At 56.0% G+C, this 18,025-nt stretch overlaps 5 protein-coding genes across 5 annotated transcripts; 1 reads left to right on the top strand and 4 right to left on the bottom strand.

The window, feature by feature from the left end:
* Window positions 1-1,082: 1,082 nt before the first annotated feature.
* Window positions 1,083-1,391, top strand: PG994_009648 (uncharacterized protein; the record flags this gene model as incomplete). Its single annotated transcript, XM_066861057.1, has 1 exon — window positions 1,083-1,391. One exon carries the CDS (start codon window positions 1,083-1,085, stop codon window positions 1,389-1,391), a length of 309 nt encoding a protein of 102 aa, XP_066713227.1.
* A 1,649-nt stretch (window positions 1,392-3,040) lies between these two features.
* On the bottom strand, window positions 3,041-3,244 carry PG994_009647 (uncharacterized protein; the record flags this gene model as incomplete). The annotated part of the gene is made up of 1 exon (XM_066861056.1): window positions 3,041-3,244. The coding sequence occupies one exon, from the start codon at window positions 3,242-3,244 to the stop codon at window positions 3,041-3,043; it is 204 nt and encodes a 67-aa protein (XP_066713226.1).
* Window positions 3,245-3,570: 326 nt separating this feature from the next.
* On the bottom strand, window positions 3,571-5,563 carry PG994_009646 (alpha/beta-Hydrolase; the record flags this gene model as incomplete). Its single annotated transcript, XM_066861055.1, has 6 exons — window positions 3,571-4,335; window positions 4,380-4,988; window positions 5,048-5,078; window positions 5,134-5,235; window positions 5,296-5,444; window positions 5,522-5,563. 6 exons carry the CDS (start codon window positions 5,561-5,563, stop codon window positions 3,571-3,573), a joined length of 1,698 nt encoding a protein of 565 aa, XP_066713225.1.
* Window positions 5,564-6,523: 960 nt separating this feature from the next.
* On the bottom strand, window positions 6,524-10,381 carry PG994_009645 (uncharacterized protein; the record flags this gene model as incomplete). Its single annotated transcript, XM_066861054.1, has 6 exons — window positions 6,524-6,551; window positions 6,622-8,027; window positions 8,075-8,536; window positions 8,583-9,684; window positions 9,722-10,155; window positions 10,205-10,381. The coding sequence occupies 6 exons, from the start codon at window positions 10,379-10,381 to the stop codon at window positions 6,524-6,526; spliced, it is 3,609 nt and encodes a 1,202-aa protein (XP_066713224.1).
* A 2,608-nt stretch (window positions 10,382-12,989) lies between these two features.
* PG994_009644 (Lea domain protein) lies at window positions 12,990-16,959 on the bottom strand (the record flags this gene model as incomplete). Its single annotated transcript, XM_066861053.1, is given in 6 exon segments — window positions 12,990-13,358; window positions 13,427-13,675; window positions 13,807-14,399; window positions 14,414-15,231; window positions 15,303-16,805; window positions 16,862-16,959. The coding sequence occupies 6 exon segments, from the start codon at window positions 16,957-16,959 to the stop codon at window positions 12,990-12,992; spliced, it is 3,630 nt and encodes a 1,209-aa protein (XP_066713223.1).
* Window positions 16,960-18,025: the final 1,066 nt, after the last annotated feature.

Here is an 18,025-nt window from a genome sequence, read left to right as displayed (position 1 = left end):
GCCGCTTGCATGACGATTTTATTCTTTTAGCAATATAAGTGAGCTCTGATATGTGAGATGGGATGATGATGTGTTTTCAGAAAGCTCGACGGTCGACAGAATAAGCTCTCAGTAGGACGCTACCCAAAGCGGGTCTTCAGGCCATTATCCACTGTAGAACGGAGGATCCGCTAACAAGACACAACCAGCGACGAGATTGGAAGTCATGGTGCAACTAAACCATCACGCGGTGAGATTATGATTTGTTCTATTTGATATCAAAGTCGGTCTATTCTAATCTTAAGTACTCATTTATCTAACCAAAAGCTGATTAGTGACAAGAAGTTGGTGCCAAAGCTGAAGTTGAATCCAAACCCAATATTTGAGCCGTTGGGGCATTGAATCAACTTTCCCGCGCACATCGAGCTACAGGCCTTCTCAGGTAACGAAACGCAACAGGGAGAAGTCCCGAACCAACAAACTCACGCCGCATATTTCACAATTCCGTCGGATGGTGGCGGCAGAAGTAGGATGTTCCTTGTCTAGACACACCACCTTGCTTGCGCACTTCGAAAGCTAGTAGCCGAAAGTAGACGAGGTGCACCGCGAGTCCCCAGACCGGCTAAACAGAAACGTAGTTCAACGCTTGAATGTACGCATTACGATAGCAGGACTGGTTCCCGTCGACCGAAACCTCGGTCACGCCATTGCAATACACAAAGGAGTTGTAGGCGCCGTTCTGGCCAGAAGGCCTCATGTAGAGACTGCCGGACGCGGCGAGGCAGCCGGGGCCGTGTCCGGCCTGGACGTATACCGGCTGGTATGGGGAGGTCGGCACGCTGTCGAAGGTGGTCAGGACTGTTTCGGATCCGGCCCCGTTGATGTTAGGCACAAAGTAGACTCGGTTGTGGGACGAGGTCGAGACGAGCGCGCCGGCGCTGTCGATGGTAAAGGTCGTGGCACTGGCCTTCAAGGGACTGCTAAAATAGATGGCGGAACCGTCCAAGTAGAGGGAATCATCGTCTTCAACGAGGTAGAACCCGGCCGCGATACCATTCGCAATTTGGATATAGAAGGTCGGCTGCGGGCAGCTCAGGGGCACGATGGGATCGCTCGTACCCAGGGGCGCGGCGGCCGTGGTCTCGGTGACGGTGGCGACGGCCGTGCTGTCGAGGGACGGTGGTCGTGGTGAAGGTCGCAGTGGAAGCGAGGGTAGCGGTATTCGTCTCGGTCGTGGTGGCATCAACGATATTGGTCGCCGTCGCGGTGGCCATGACAAACTCCGTGATGGTAGAGGTTTGGGTGATGCCGAGAAGCTCCGTCTCGGTCAACACGTCAGTGCTGAACAGCGTGGCCGTCGCGGTGACAGTGTCTTGCGTCACGGTAACCGTCGTAACGGTTGTGGGCGATGACATTGTTACCGTAGCCGCCGTTACGTAGGCACATGAGCAGGCGGAAGCGTATTGAGCATCGTCCACACATCCTGTTGGTAGCGGAACGCCACTGGAGACTGTCGTGGAGCTCGAAAGGCTAGAGGAGGAAGCTTGCTGATGACGGCAACGGCCTTTGGCAGGAGGCTGGTCCCGACGTACTTTACGTTTGTCGGGGGCAGACGTCGTCTGAGTGGTAGCAGCAGTGACTGTCTGCGTGATTGTTGTTACCGTGGTTTGTACCGCCAAGGAAGTCTCGGTCACCGTTGCCGAGGCAACATCAAGTCCTGTGGTTGTCACACGGTCTGTCTCGACTGCGGTTGAGGTTTCCGACACGGTTGCCGTAACTGTATCTGTCTCGCCGACATTGTCCAGGATGGTGATGAGGAGTTGTAACGTGGTGGCGCCTAACACGGACACAAACTGAGTCACCGTGACCGTGACTGGAGCCTGGCTTGCAGTCACAAATGATGTGACAGTAGAGGTAGAGCTCAGTGTCACAGTCTTCTGCAGGAACGAAGAGCAGTCCTCCAAGGATTTTGATGGGATGGGTAGGCCTGGAGCAGCGACTTGCATGAGGCACCCGTCAAGCATGCACGCCGAATCGAACGGATTGCCTCCTAGGGTTCTAGCTGATATGTCGTTTGGCACGGACGTGGCTACAGCAGTGAGAAGAGCGACGAGAAGCGAAGTCGAAAACATGGCGCCTATGGGATGCAGACAGCCAGGAAAAAGCGAATGTAGTGGGAAAGACAGGCAGCTTCGCCAAGAGTGAAGCAGGGACGAACGATGGTTGAATTAGTATCAAGTCATTCAGCGAGGAGGATCTTATTAAATCTCAGTACTTGAACAACTGTCAATAGCCTGCAGGTATACTACCTAAAGTACACACCTATACCAAAGCCCATCTAGGGCAGGTAGTCGGCCATGAAGTCCATGCCAGAAAAAGACATGGCGCATGCGGTATGGGGCCAGCTGAAAAGCAGGAGGACGGCTGAAATGATTCTAGCTGGATGAACTAGACTGTCATGAACACTATCGCGGATACTACCTAGCATCTTCCCCCCTGGCTAACCCCAGGTAGGACCAATTCAGATGGCGTATGCGAGTAACTTGGGAGACTTCAAAATGATCGAAGCTACTGTTGCGGTCTGGACCAAATACGCGGCATGTCGGAACTCCCTACCTGCGCCCGCAATACGTCGACCCGAATTGGGACCGTCTGGATAATCCATGAATGTGACTGTGCAGCATTGATATATGTAGCTGTATATATAGAAAACCAAGTTCGCGTCTTTCTGTCAGATGTTTCCAAGGCCGTGGTGTCACTTGCGTGCTGATCTCGGTGTAGTAAAAATAAATAAAGATTATGTGCATACGCACAACCTCGTGGCCGCGAGCGCTAGAATGCCGTCCTTGTTGGGGGGGATCTGTCGGTGATTGGGCCAACTTGCCCGGGCCAAGTTAGGTCACCACGCTACATTTACTTGGCTTCGTTAGAAACACCAAATGCGAGCATCAAGGGAGCTGATGAGATTAAAACAAGCATCGCTCTAGTTAAGAAGATGTTAGGCAGGTGGGTTCGTATTCTGAACCCTTCAGCTTAAGTTTCACAATTCAATTTCATCTTTTTACCAAACACTACGACCCTTGAGCAACCGCATCGTGGAGGGGTTTGAGTGTGGCGACGCCGCCCGCTCCCTCCTCTGCACGGCGACCACGACGTCCAGATGCATCTCGATTTCCTTCGACTTCCCATCAGAGGCCATGGTCGATCTCTCCGTCCTCGCCGACGACAGTGCCACAGCACGCCCCGCCGCCGGCAGCCGCGTCATGAATCGGACAGCAAGTAGCGCCCCAGGCCGTCGCCATGATGGTCCTATTTGGGGCCCCCCCGCTATCTTGTTCGACGCGAGTGATGTCTCACAAATAACGAGATCTGGATAATGTATACTTTATATCGTCGCATTGAACGTATTAATCAAGATTACTAACCGTAAGCCAAACATAGTATGGAACGAGTAAAACTGACATCCAGGTCATACTCTTGCCAATGCCCCACCCCGCACCTCACCAAGAACAGAAGCAGCCGAAACCCACCCTCGTGTAAACATTGCAATCCATTAAACATATCGCCGAGCGTCTTCCTATCTAACATCCCTTACTTGGCCGCCTCCGGCTCTACCACAGGAGCAGCAGTAGCAGTTGGCGCCTCATTCGGAGCCTCCGTCGCGACATGACTCTCCTCCGACGTGTCAGCCGACTCGGGCTGTCCTTGCTGCTGCTTCCGGCCCCAGACGTTCACCGAGGGCATGCTAGGCATCTGGGTAGGAATAAACGACTTGAAGCTAGGGCCGGATGGCATCTGCGGCATCTGAGGCATATTGGGCATATCTGGCATCTGCCGCGGCACGTACGAAGCAAGGCCCGTGCCCGCCGACTGCGCAACGCCGAAGAGGTAGCGCATGTAGGTTCTCTTCTGCTCGTCGTCATCGCCGCCCTCTGTCTGCAGCGTCGCGGGCGCCGCGTCATCGTCATCCGGCAAGGGTACCATAGATGCCGCCGCGGCGATGTCGAGAGGCGACGGCAGATCGCCATGATCTTTTTCTCCATCCTCACCACCCTCGACCTTCTGTTGTTGTGACGATTCGTCGCCCGCGTCTCCCTTCTCTGCCATTTCTGCTTTGGCGATCTCTTCCGTCTTGGGGATCTGCGTGCCGTCCGCATCCGTCTCCACGGGCTGCTCGATGGGCTCCGGCGGCGGCGGTGCCGCGAACTTGGGGTCGTCCTCGATCGGGGAGTCGTCGTTGAACCAGCGCACGACGTAGTTGCTGGCCTCCTCCGTCATGGACTGGTACTTCTCGTTCTTCTCCGGGTGGAACATGCTCATGTGGGCCTGGACCTCATCCTCGACCTCCTTGATGACCTGGCGCGTGAACAGCGGGTGGGCCAGGTGGTCTTGTCCGGGACCGCGCAGAAGGTCCGCTCGGGCACGAAGTAGCCGCCCGTCCACACCCCGTTCTCGCCGAGCGAGCAGTAGAAGTTGTGGATACCGACGCCCTTGAGCTCGCCCATGCGCTCCAGCCGGCGGTTGAGCTCCTGCTGCTTCATGAGCGACCCCACGAAGGTGAAGTGCTCCGAGAGGTACTCGAACGACTTCCCGACATTGCCGCGGTTGATGTACGCCAGCCCTTGGCTGAGCGCATCCACGCTGCTCTGGTACCCCTCCTTGACGCCCTCCTTCATCGACTCCTTGTTGAGGTTGCGCATGCCCCGCACGCCTTCCATGATCTTTTCGCGGTGGATATAGGCCGTAACCCCACCGGCCGCGATCGCACCTACAGTACCAGTACGCAGTGCGATGAGTTGCCAGCCTTTCCACGACGACCGCGTCGAGCGCGCCGCTGGTAGAACGGCTGCTGAGCGTTTCATGGCCATCTTGCTGAGCCCTGCAGGTGCTGCTGATAGTGCGGTCATGACGTTGAATACGCTGCTGACCTTTTGGTAGTTAGAGAAAGCTCCATAGACGAACATGGATCTCGCCAGGCCGTTGAATGGGGTATCGAAGGTCATGATCCCCTGGATCGGGGGTAGATGTGATCCTCATGCTGTTCATTGGCAAGGCGGTCGTTCAATACTGAGAACAAGGAGTCTGCAGCAACGAAACCCCTGAGCACGGTTAGCGACTGGTATGCCCTTCATGCATCATCGGAAGGTAACGTACCCCATCGAGTGCGCGACCAGAATAACTCCCACGCTGCGATCGTTCGGTGGCCACGGCTTCTCACTGTGCGCCTTTCGCACCTCCATCACCCTCTCCTTAAACCTGATGATACCGTCAGAACTCCCACTAATCAATCGTCATATGGCGCTCAGATTCACTCACCAGTCGAGGAACAGCTCAGTAGACTGCTTCAGCTCCCCTTTCGTCTCATACCTGGGGAACACGACAGATTCCACATTGTGATCAGGCAACTTCTGCGACACTTCCTTCTTCAGATCCAACGGGAAATTCTGAAAGGTATCGTCGTCTCCCTGAACAATATCGCGTCAGCCACCACCCGAATTACATACAGTCTGTCACTGTGCGAGAAATGAAGTGGCTTGCTTACCTTGAACCCGTGAATGAAACACAGCAGCACCGTTCGCGACATTCTGGTAAACCTTGCGACAGGCAGGCTATTGCGACACACAAACTGATAGCGATGGCTTAGGTAATAGTGACACGGATTAATAAGTAGGTTATTCACGATATTGTACTAAATACAAGATAGGTAATATGATGGGATGTCGCAGGTCAGATCCAGAGCCTCCTTGGACTCTTGGAGGCCTTAAGTTCTATCGAGTACTCACAGGACGCAGGTGTGTCAGCGCCACTAGCCACAAGACGGGGATCTCAAACAAGGAAGTTGCAATGTCTGCCAAAAGTTGGGCAACGACGCCTGGATGTGTGGTGTGTGGCTTCCCTGGGTTCTGGTAGTGGTATGCAAGAATGTGATCTTGCATATCCCAACCGTCGGGCGAAGAGCTTAAGGCGGGCAGCCCCCCTCCACGAGCCGCCACCACGTCATTCATCACGTCATGGCCTCGAGACTACCATGCATGCAGCGCCTACCAGAACGGACCGGAAAGCTTGGTCGTAGCAGCTAGGATCGTAGACAAATACGCTAATGGTAGGTAACTACCGGTGTACCAATCCGTGGTGTTCCCAGTGGTGCGTGGTGGTACACCGCAGTTGTTATGGGGTCTGAAGCTATCCAGAAACCCCATCAGCAGTCTGCAAAGGTTGCCACCCTAAGGAAATCACCATCTACAGCAGGTTCTCGTTGAAACAATGGCAAAATGTTTGATATGAATTATCATGAACACGCAATTAAGCTAGGGAACTAATACTACATATGGAAAACCGACTTTTGAGTGATTAAAATCAACGCTAAAACCAAAGCCACAATTCCCATTCCGTGACAAACTGTATGATTCCCTTTCATTATGAACCAAACCGGATGTCAATAGAAGCATCGCTCGTCGTGACAATATAAAATACCAGAGATCATGACATGAAGACCAAAAATGCGTAATAACCCCCATAATTAAGATAGTAAGAAGAAGGCGTCTTACAAGATGCCGAGGAAGCCACCACCCCTAGAATGCTGTTAGTATGATTGTGTAGAACAATGAAGATGGATGAATGGATTGAGAGAGAAAAACTTACTTCTTGCCGCCCTTCTTGTTCTTGTCCTGTCCCGTGACAGCCCCAACAACACCACCCAGACCAAGACCATCCAGAACCTTATTGAGACCCAGGCCGCCCAGCAGGTTGTTCACCAACCCGCCGAGGCCTAGCCCGTTGAGCAGCTTGCCGACGAGCCCCAACACGCCGGACAGCAGCAGGCCGACGGCGGCGATGATCTGGAACAGCGGCTCGGCCAGGAGGCCCCAGAGCGGGTTGAGCTCCTTCTTGGCGTACTGCATATCCTCCAGCTTGCGCTTGGCGTTCTCGATGGTCTCGGTGACGGTGCCCGTCAGCTCCTTGAGTAGCTCCGCGAGCTGGTACTCCTCGGGGCTGGCCTCGTGGGCGGCGGCGCGGCCCTTGGCGTTGCCGGCGATGCGGCCGTCAGGGTCCAAACCGCGGATGACGCCGTTGGCCTCGGTCAGAATCTTGCCGCCCTCCTCGATGAGGGGCTTGACCGTCTTGACCAGCTCCTCCTCGTTGCGCTCGTCTTCGGGCTGCCGCTCGACCCGGTCGATGTTCTCCGTGATCATCTTGCAGATGGGCCGGATCTTGTCGAGCGAGTGCTCGATGCAGATGCAGATGCGCTTGGCGATCTCGCGGTCCTGCTCCATGCGGAGGCGCTTCTGCTTGTCCTCCTCGGACTCCTCCTCCGTCTCGGGCTCCGGCTCCGGCTCGGGGATGTCCTCGAGCAGGGAGACGTGGCCCAGGATGCTGCCCTTCTGGTCGACGACGTCGCCGTCGTCGTCAATCTTCTTGCCGCGCACTTGCTCAGGTCGCCCGAGGTCAGCTTGCCGATGAGGTCGCCGTTCTCGTCGACGACGTTGCCCTCCTTGTTGACCTTGCGGCCGGCCATGGGGCTGACGTCCTTCTGGACCTCCTCGGGGGGTCCAGCGCTCGGCGTGACCAAGCTGGTTGCCGTTCTTGTCGAGGATATCGCCGTCATCATCAACCGCACGACCGAAGAGAGTCTTCGGGTCACCTGAAGTAAGGCGACCGACGATGTCACCACCAGGTGTCACGACGTGACCCTCCTTGTTAACGGTGCAGCCGGGCAGGTCGGTGAAGGGACCTTCCTTCATGCCGTCACGCTCAGCCTCGGGGATGAGCTCGGCGCGGCCGATGACATCACCGCCCTCATTGCGGATGGCGCCAGTCTTGTCGCACATCTTCCCGATGAGGCGCTTGAGGTCTCCCTCAATAACACGACCGTAGATGTCGCCGTGGCTATCGACAGCGTTGCCAGCCTTGTTGATGCGCTTGCCAGCGAGGGCCGAGTAGTCGACTTCTGGCTCGGGCTCGGCCTCAGGCTCCTCCCAGCGCTCGGCGCGGCCGAGCTGGTTGCCGTTCTTATCCAGGATGTCACCATCAGCATCAACGGTCTTGCCCTTGAGCTTCTTCTCGTCACCATCAACGAGGGTACCGATGCGCTGACCCTGGAACATGATAGCACCCTTGTCGCCGACGACGGCGTCGGGAAGTCAGCGAAAGGACCGTCCTCCTTGGCGTCCTCGCGCTCCTCGTCGGGAAGGGGCTCGGCCTTGCCGATCACCTTTCCGGCGTCGTTGAAGATCTGACCGTCCTCGCCGATCTTCTTACCAACGAGGTGCTTCAGGATACCCTGGACAACGTGGCCCCACACGGCGCCCTTGTCATCGACGACGTTGCCGAACTTGTTGACCTTCTTATCCTTGAGGGAAGAGTAGTCAATCTGCTCTGGCTCGGGCTCGGGCTCAGCCTCAGGCTCTTCCTCCTCCTTGCGCTCGGCCTTGCCGATAACGTTGCCGTTCTTGTCGACAATATCACCATCAGCATCGACCTTCTTGCCGATGAGGTTCTGGAAGTCGTCGCCGACAACCACACCGACCTGGCGCCCGTCGAAGATGACCTTGCCGTTCTTGTCGACAGTGGCGTCGGGGAAGTCCCTCGAAGGGGCCCGACACGTTCTCGACGGCATCGGGCAAAACCTCAACCTCGCCGATCACGTTGCCACGCGAGTCCCAGACCTTACCCTCGGCATCGGGCTGCTTGCCGATCATCTTCTTGAGGTCGCCCGACTTGACGCGGCCCAGCGGGTTGCCCTTCTCGTCGACGACATTGCCCATCTTGTTAATGGACAAGCCTTCGAGGATGGAGATGTTGGGCAGCTTGCGCTCGGCCTCCTCTTCGAGCGCGTCGAGGCGCTCGCCGGCCTCGGGAACCTCTTCCCGGATGCGGTCGACGATGGTGCCCTCGGGCACCAGGTCGACCTGGCCGAGGACCTCGTCATCGTCGCCGAGGAGCTCGCCTTTCTCGTTGATGGCCTTGATCTCCTTGCCGATCAGGTCCTGGAGATCCTGGTCCTTGGACAGCTTTCCAAGGATGTTGCCGTTCTGGTCCTTGACTTGACCATCATCGGCAACAGTGAAGGGGCCTTGGAACATGTCGACAACCCTGGCCGCGACGGAGGGGGCAAACTCAGGGATCTCGATGGGTGCCTTCTCGCCAAGCTCCTCAGCTTGGTCTTCGGCACCCTCGACAGCCTCACCGGCCTCGTCCTTGGCGCCCTCGACAGCTTCACCAGCCTCGTCGACAGCACCTCCGGCGCCCTCCTTAACGTCCTCAGCACCCTCAGGCACCTCGACGCCCTCGCCGGCCTCGTCAACGGCGCCTTGGGCCTTGTCCTTGACGTCTTCAGCATCCTCGGGTACTTCAACCTCATCACCGGCCTCGTCAACCTTGCCCTTGGCGCCCTCGGCAGTCTCGCCCGCCTTCTCGTCGACCTCGTCTGTGACACCCTCGGCCGTTTCGCCGGCATCATCAGCCGTCTCGCCGACCTTGTCACCCGCCTCGTCGATGGTCTCGCCCACCTTGCCGGTGGCGCCACCAGTGGCACCATCTACGGTGTCGGTGACGGGCTTGGTCGCGTCCTGGGCAGTGTCCGTGACGCCCTCAGTGGTCTCGCCAACAGCGCCAGTCGCGCCCTCGGCAGCATCGCCCGCGGTGTCGGTGGTGCCCTTGACGGTATCACCCACCTTGTCCGTAGCGTCCTTGGTGCCCGTCGCACTGCCGACTGTGTCTGTGGCACCCTTGGCGGTGTCACCCACGGCGCCGGTAGCGCCCCTTAGCCGCCTTGCCGACGCCGCCTGTGACACCACCAGCGGCCTTACCGACGCCACCTAGGGCGCCGCCGAGACCTCCGCCTTCTTTGGGCTCCTCGCCGCCCTCTTCTTGACCAGCAGTCTTGTCTTGAGCAAGCTTGGTAGCCTCGTCGGTGGCACCCTTGGAGCGGGTTGTGTAGTTGCCCAGCTCCGAGGCGACGTCCTCGAGGGGCTCGGCCTTGCCGCAGATGCCGCCCTCCTCGTCGAGGACGTCACCTTCTTGCGTGACGATGTAGCCGACGAAGTCCTTGGCATTACCGTCAGTCACGCGGCCAATGGCGTTGCCATCGTCGTCAATGACCTCGCCCTTCTCGTTGATACGGCCGGCGGCCGGCACCATCTCGTCGCCCTCGTCCCCGCCGTGGGTCGAGGGGTCCTAGCTCGTCGTCATCGTCGTCTTGGAGTTGCTTCTTCTTGTCGTCCACGTCCTGCTGGTTTGTGTCCGGGACGCTGCGCGGTACGCTGGGCTTACCGGGCACGGTCTTGTTGTCCTTAGCGTCGGGCTTTTGTGGTGTCTGCTTGGTGGCCTTGTCGGCGGTCTCGCCGGCTTGGTTCTTGGTCTGGTCCAGCTTGCTGGTGGCGTCGCCTACTGCTGAAGACATGGTGGCGGGATGGGTTGTGGCGGAGTTGTGTGGTTCTGGTAGAGGGGGGTCGTGTGAAGCAAGGGGGAATACTTGTACAGGATTATATCTCGTGATATTCGTAAAGTTATGTGGATTTAGTTGATGTTGTACAGGAGGATGAGCTTCGTTACTCATTCGTGGGGTATAATGGGAGTAGTATTATTGTTAATAATAGTCATGAGGAGTAACAGAAGAGGGTGTAACGAAAACGGCGGCAATCTGTATTTATGTGATATGGCTTGGGGGTATTGGGTATGGCTTGCTCCATCAGAATGATGACGAGCGTGAAGCCGTCCAGGAACACCATAAGCGTAGAAGGTGCCGGCTTCCCAGGCGACTTACGTCACAGGGAGCTTCACGCGGTTGGGCTACGCGTCGGAAACATACTCCATAGATTGCAGAGCTGCAGCTATCCTCGATATCCATACCTGTTGTTTGGCTACTTCCCTACCGTCCTAGGCAGTGAGTTCGACGTCATGCCCAAATTGGCATAAACCGTCCGAACGTCATCAGCATGGTAAACCCAGGGCAGAACCATAGAAAGAGTGTCATGACTGCCCAGACGGCGTGCTTGCGATGATATCAAGCCACACTTGAAGCTACCAGGATGGAGCTTGGATGGGAACCGGATTCCTCGCAGATCCCACTTGGTGCAAGGGGGATGGGCAGGCAACAGGGTGATGGGTTTGAGATCATTGCTGGGTGTGGCTGCTGCTTGCTGGCTAGAGTGGTCACTGACTGACGACCCGACAGATTCCTTCGAAGAGACACCCAATACCCGTTAGTGGATCATCAGCCGGTCCAGACTACTCTTTCCTAGCTGTGTGGGCTAACGGTGCGTCTCCATTGGCATACATTGCTCGGAATTGGGACGCAAAACAAGATTTCTGTGCCGGTGGTCGAGAGTATGGGGGTGGATTGCAATACGCCATAGGGGGTGGTGGGCTCTTGGTGCAGCCTGGTGGACTCGTGGATCTCGATCACCGAGCATCTAAAGTCGTCAAATCGAGGCAGTTGGGAATGTTTGTTTCCCATGAAACAAGTAGTGTTGGTTGCTTTTGGCAGTTGAGCTGTCCCAGGTAGACCAGGGCTCCCCATGCTGCTTGCTGCTTGCTGCCTGCCCGCCTCTACCGGTGACCAGTGGTATATGCCTGTTACCTGTATGTCTGCCCGTAAGCAGCCGGACGCATTCCCCGAGCCGGCCTACCTGGCGTGCGTGACCAGTGTCGACTTACACGACATATTGGGGGGCGTGCGTGTACTGAAGTCCAGGACCCGGATCCAACATGAAAACTTGGAAGTAGGCTGTAGCAGTGCCGGAAACCTACAAAAATAGGTAATTTCTCAGCCACTAGAGAGAGCCACACCCCCAAGACGAAGGAATTGCCTGTCTAGGCCCTGTTCATGACTGACTGCGCGGGCGGGTACTTAATCTCAGTACTTGTGTACTGTAGTGGGGTGTGGGAGGATCAAGCGACCGTTTGATCGACCGGCCGGTGGGCGTTCATTTTAGCGCAGCGGCTTGCGGAATGGATGGCTGGCCGCAGGGCCGTTCCCTTCTCGAGTCTCGATCGTTTCCATCTTGTCATTATTAGTGAGGAGTCTAGCGGGAGAGGAGGAGTCCACCTAACAACGGGCGTTTTTCTCCCCCTTCACCCCTGTCCGCACGCGGACCTTGGCAGATGATGAAGGCAGGTCGATGCACGATGCAAGAGGAGGGCAGAGCCGCTTACTATTCGCTACTGAGCCCAGTGCTGAGGCTTACTCGAGGGACCCCCGCAGTTTCCGGGCTAGACTAACGTCACGTCTAAAGTGGCTGACACACGCATTGGTGGTCTGGGTCCTTCGACAATCCGGTTTTTGGACCCAAGTCTGCGACTCTTGGCTGGTTGTCACATCAAGCCACAGACTTCAGGATTGGGCAGTTGGATGATCGGCGGGATACAACGTCATATGCGGTTTAGTCATGGCGTAATGGCTGGTGTCGTCGCATTCCGTCTCTTCCCTCTCCCTCGCTCCCGAACTTCCCAAGATCGCTGCGAATCGTGAGTGGTAGCCGAGGTGGGGTCGTCGAGGTTTGGCCTGTTTTTCTTCCGAGTCCCAATCTTCTAGCACAGTCACACCTGCACCACAAGGTCAGTGCCAGGGCCCGCCCTTGTGTGGCTTTCACCACGTCCCAACGCCCGTCCTTCTTCAGCCATTCTGTGGCACTCCCACTCCTCCAGGCATGCGCTTATAAGTGAAGAGGAATTGATGCATTATTAGGACTTCCAATCACAAGTTAATAATCGTAACTGTCAAATATCGAAATTGAAAACCCATTTTGACTAAGTACATAATCAAATAATGAAAATGTGATTTCATAAATCGTGACACGCAATTGACTTCGTCCTATTTTACAAGCCGCAAATTACCACCCTTAGGTTGCCCGCCCGTCAGAATTGCCAGCCACCAAAAAAACCATGAAATTCGAACCACAACCAAAATTCCCATCATGCTTACAATATGCTTCCTAGATCGTGACTGTGTCCCGTGAACCTAGAAGGCCGTAGCGCCTGCTTATCCCAGTACAGCTGCACCTAATTACTTAGACTTTCTGCTCCCCAGTGTTCACCTCAAACTTCTTCTCTTGTCGGAAGACCGTAAGGATCCGGATGGTCAATTGGATGCCATCTGATGTCGACTTGACGTCGAGGAAGATGTCAGCAGGGATGCCGTTCTCGTCAACCTTGGGCTTGCTGGCTTCCGGCTGTGCTTGCTCCTTTGACTCCTGGCGGGGGCCTTGTCCCTGGCTCGTACCGTCCGAGGGAACAAGCGGGCCGCTGATGCCATTGGTCTGATGGGGCTGGTTGTTGAGCTTGCCGATGATTTTGCCGTTGCCATCCATGATGTTGCCCTCCATGTCCACCTGGAGGTTGCCAGGCAACGGCGTCGTGGAAGGTTGTTGAGGAGAAGGCTGCTGGTGGTCTTCTTCTTTGGGTGTTGAGGCTTCTCAGGCGCCTCGGCCGTGAAGTTTTCCGTGACGTAGCCAATGAGCTCCCCATTGTCCCCGTAGATCTCCCCCTTGTCCGACACCTTCCTCCCGATCATGGACGGTAAGTCACCCGTCGCGTGACCGAGCACCTTGCCGGACTCGTCGACAACGTTGGCGACATCGTCAACGGTCATGCCGACGAGGCCCTTGGACAAGTCGGACAGGTTGGCAGGGGGCTGGCTGCCGATGGGTGTAATCTTCTGGATCTTGGGAATAGGATCAATGTTAGCCGTTGAGACCTGAGGAGAATGAATGAATGGATCCAAGAACTCCTGGGCGGGTCTTGCGACCCGTCCCCGCCCTCAGCAGCCGCGTTGGAGCCCTGTCTAGAAGCATTGGGTCTCTCAGGTATAGGCAATGGGAAGTTCACCTGTTTGTTGATCCTTGCTGGCCTGCCATAGTTATCAACTGATTGGCTATGTCCACCATCCTTGTTGCCGTTCTGTTGTTGACCATTGCTCAAGTTGTACAATTGATCTTGACCAGCTTCTCGGTCCTTTTGATGATCACTGGGTGTTTGGTCATCCTTGGAGGCACCGGAAGTCTTGCCTGCGGCCTTGTTCTGTACATCCTTGGCCTTGTCATTGGACTGATCCTTCAGATTGCTGGCTTCATTCTCAGCGGTCTTCTTGCCGTCCTGCGCCTTCTGCGATGCATCCTTGGCTGCGCCATCAGCCTTCTGGGCAGCATCGCCAGCAGAATCCTGGCCCTTCTGCTTACCATCTGAAGCTTGAGACTTCGCTTCAGCAGCCTTGCCACCGACTTTCCCGGAAGCGTCGCCAACCGCATCCTGACCCTTCTTCTTCTGAGTGTCCGAAGTTTTGGACTTGGCTTGGTCAGCAGCGTCGTCGGCAGCATTCTGACCCTTCTGCTGAGCATCTGAAGCTTTGGACTTGGCCTGGCCAGCGGCTTCGTCAGCCTTGGCATTGGTCTCGCCGACGAGCTCATCGTCCTTGGGAGTGCCTGCATCAGATCACGCGAGATGCCGTCGAAACCATCGACAGTACCAGCGCCAGCGCTGCTGGCGCTGTCTTTGCCGGTATCCTTCACGTCTTGCATCTTATTCTCTGGCTTGGACTCAGGCTTGGAATTGGTCTTGGGATCGTCCTTAGTCTCGGGCTTGGAGTCAGTCTTAGACTTGGTGTCTTCCTTGGACTCGGGCTTGGAGTCGGACTTAGATTCGGGGTTAGACTCTTCTTGTTCGGGGGCTTGTGACATAAGATTCTTGATGAACTCTCCCATCTCAGGGTGGCCTAGATCCGAGAAGTACTTCACGAGATCTTTCGGGCGCTCAAGGTCGTCAATTTCGTCGCTGTCGCCACCTGGCAGCGCCTTCGCGAGATCCCTAGCAGCTTCGGGGATTTCGTCTTCGCCTTGCTCCTTGGCAGCGTCGGCGGCCTCGTCGGTCCCGTTGGTGGGCGCGGGCTTGGAAGAAGTCTTCCTCGACAACGAAGGCGTCTCGGAGGACTTGGCGGCCTCGGATGGCTTCTTCGCAGGGGCGTCTCCGTTTGTTTTGGGAGCTTGCTTTCCGGCAGTATCGGCTACCTTGGAAGCCTTGGATACGTCGTCTTTGGTTCCCTTGGGGAGGTCGGCAGACTTCTGGGGCGCAGACTTTGGTGCCTTGGATGCCTTCTCTTTGGCAGAATCCTTGGGGGATGAGTCGTGCGAAGCTTCGCCTACGTCTTGGGTTGGGCCCTTGGGGGCCTTCTTGGGCTTGGAAGCTTCCTTCTTAGGCACGGAGCTATCGACGTTGTCGTTAACAGCGGATTCCTTTTGCGAGAGGTCTTGGAAGCGTCTATGGCCTTCGGGTCCTTCTTGGGGGTAGATGCAGCGTCAGGCTTCGGTAAAGTGTCTTTAGTATCAGACTTGTTTGACTCCTTAGATGCAGAGTCCTTGGCACCGTCAACGGTCTTAGATGCCTTCTTAGATGCAGAGTCCTGAGTGTCGTCCGCGGTCTTGGATGCCTTCTTGGGTGTAGATTCCTTGGCGTCGTCGGCAGTCTTCTTGGGAGCAGAATCTTTAGCGTCGTCGGCAGTCTTAGATGCCTTCTTAGGTGCTGAGTCCTTAGCACTATCGACAGGCTTGGATGCTTTCTTGGGGGCGGAGTCCTGAGCGTCGTCAACAGACCTGGATGCCTTCTCAGATGCAGAGTCCTTCACGCTGTCGGTCTTCTTGGATGCCTTCTTGGGAGCATGTGTAGCGTCTTCCTTGGGCGATTTGTCTTTGATATCCGAAGTATCGGCTTCCTTGGGTGCAGAGTCTCCGGCCTTCTCGAGAGACTGAGATGGCTTCCGCGAAGTGGACTTAGGTGCCTTCTTTGGCGCAGAGTCCTGGGGAGCCTTCTTCGCGTCGGGGGCGTCGTCAGTGGGGGATGCGTCTTTCGGCGCAGCGTCCTGAGCGTTGTCGGATTGCTTTGAGGATGGCTTGGGCGCAGCACTGGACTTTCTCTTTTTGGGCGGGGCCTTGGCGTCCTCGGAGTCTTTAGTGGGCTTCTTCGGAGCCGAGTCTTTGGATTTATCGAGAGCTTCGGAAGCGTCCTTGGAAGCGTCGTCCTTGGAAGGCTTCTTGTTCTTCAAAGAGCTTGATTTCTTCTCTGCAGTGTCGGTTGCGCCCGAGTCTTTGGGAGCTGCCTTCTTAGACTTGGAAGTCTTTTCAAGCGCGATTCCTGAATCGTGCGAAATATCCGATTCTTCGTCGTCGTCGTCGTCTTGCTTGGGTGTAGATTCCTGCTTCTTGGGCGGCGCGGCGTCTTGGGAAGCGGTGGAAGATCGCGATTTTTTCTTAGGCGCGGTCTTTATGGGGGCAGAATCTTGGGAAGCGTCGGTTGGTGCTTCTTTAGTCTTCTTGGAAGCACTTTTTGATGCAGATTGCTGGTCTGGATCTTTGCTGGTGGATCCTGCTGCGGGCTCATCTTGCCCCTCAGCTTCTTCGTCAATTGAATCTTTCTTCTGGACGGGCGAGCGACGTGGCTTGCGTGTCGGGGTGGCAGGGGGACCATCTTTCGAGGTTCCCTTGGCAGCGTCTGTGCTGCGATCGACTGTGTCGTTGGAAGTGGAGACGTTGTCGTCCGTCAGCCCAGTGGCATCCGAGCCAGCAAAATCCTCGACATTGCCCGACTCAGCATCAGCCTTATCGGAAGCTGCCTTGGGAGCTTTGGAGGGCTTGGAAGCGCTCTTGGACGCGCTCTTGGAGGCCGTGGGTGATTCGGAGCGTGTCTTCTGCGCCGAGTCCTGCGCCGACTCGCCAGCGGCCTTGCTGGGAGCGTCGGCGACGGACTGCGGCGCGCTGCTCTGAGGCGTTGTGGCAGCAGTAGAGGATTTGTTAGATCTCTTTACCGGCGGAGTCTTGGTCGAAGGTTTGAACAGAGTTCTTCTTGGGTAGGGGTCTGTGGGGTAGCCATGGAGTCAGCCATTTTGAGAGCCAACGTGCGGAACCCGTGGAAATTAAGATAGAAGAAGACGAAGAAGTAAACTGTAAGGATGAGTTTATACAGAAGTTCGACGTCGGTGACTTCGGGGAGCATTCATGTAGACTTTAAGGTCGTGAGTTGCCTCACTTTCCAGAACAACGAATATACTCGTGGTGTGTGTACAGTAGATACACGGATGAAACAACAGCAGGGGATATGGTTCCCAGTCGGAGTTTTCTTATTAGCCCATGAATCATGGCTCGAAGCTCTCTACGTCATTGGACAACAGTTGGGAAGGACAGACGATGGGATCTGGCCTGCACCCCATACTATCGACTTTCCCTCACGACGCCGTCTCGTCATAATCGCGATCCCAGGGCCTGAAGGGCCCAGAGTGCCCAGCCTCCATGGATGGGAAATTACATTAGGACAAGGGTATGCCAGGCCGTCTGCATTCTCTGCCACCAAAATCAAGGCAACTGTTGGAGGGATACGACGTGGTGGCCTAACTTGGGGGGGGGGGGTCAGCCACACTGCCACACGTCAGATTGATTCATGGCCTCCAACCTCCAAGGCCCATGGGTAGCTGCTCACTTGAGCTGCAGTACAGTACCTAAGTAATGTAAGGTATGTGCTTCCCAGCGCTCCGAGGCAGACCGACCCTCGCGCTAGGTTCTAGGGCCAATTTGCGCCAACGGTTCGCGGGCAGCCATCGTCATTGGGTACATGTATTGGGGCTCTCGAGTTCGTTTTTTTTTTAGTACAGCGGGTCAAGAGGTGAGCAGACCATTAATGTTAGTGGCAGTTTTGCTCCGGCCGCTAAAGGGATGCTCGGGACTGTTCAGAATCAGCAAACCTGCCAAGGGCCCCAGAGCATCTTCGAGACGGTCCAAGCTGGGATAACCTACCCTTTGCCAGTCCACATTGTGTAACAGTATGTACATTTTTTCCCTCTGTGATTCGCATTCCTCACACAATGACTTCATTGCTTTGTGCCATGCCTCTTCCCGTATGCCGCTTTGCCGGGTGCAATATGAGCTCCGGGAATTGCCCTGCCCTGGATGTACGTGAGTGAGCTGCAGATGGAGCTTGCTTTCTCGACCTGGAGTCGGGTCCTCCAATCAGATCAACAAAAGAGGGTATCAAGTAGACATAGGCACATACGAACACCACCTCTGTG

Source organism: Apiospora phragmitis (assembly GCF_038363925.1).
Source record: "Apiospora phragmitis strain CBS 135458 chromosome Unknown utg000009l:1.0-1189150.0:1.0-1190623.0, whole genome shotgun sequence".
Classification (NCBI taxonomy): Eukaryota; Fungi; Ascomycota; class Sordariomycetes; order Amphisphaeriales; family Apiosporaceae; genus Apiospora; species Apiospora phragmitis.
The sequence above is the reverse complement of the archived record's forward strand: the minus strand, read 5'-3'. Positions and strand labels throughout refer to the sequence as shown.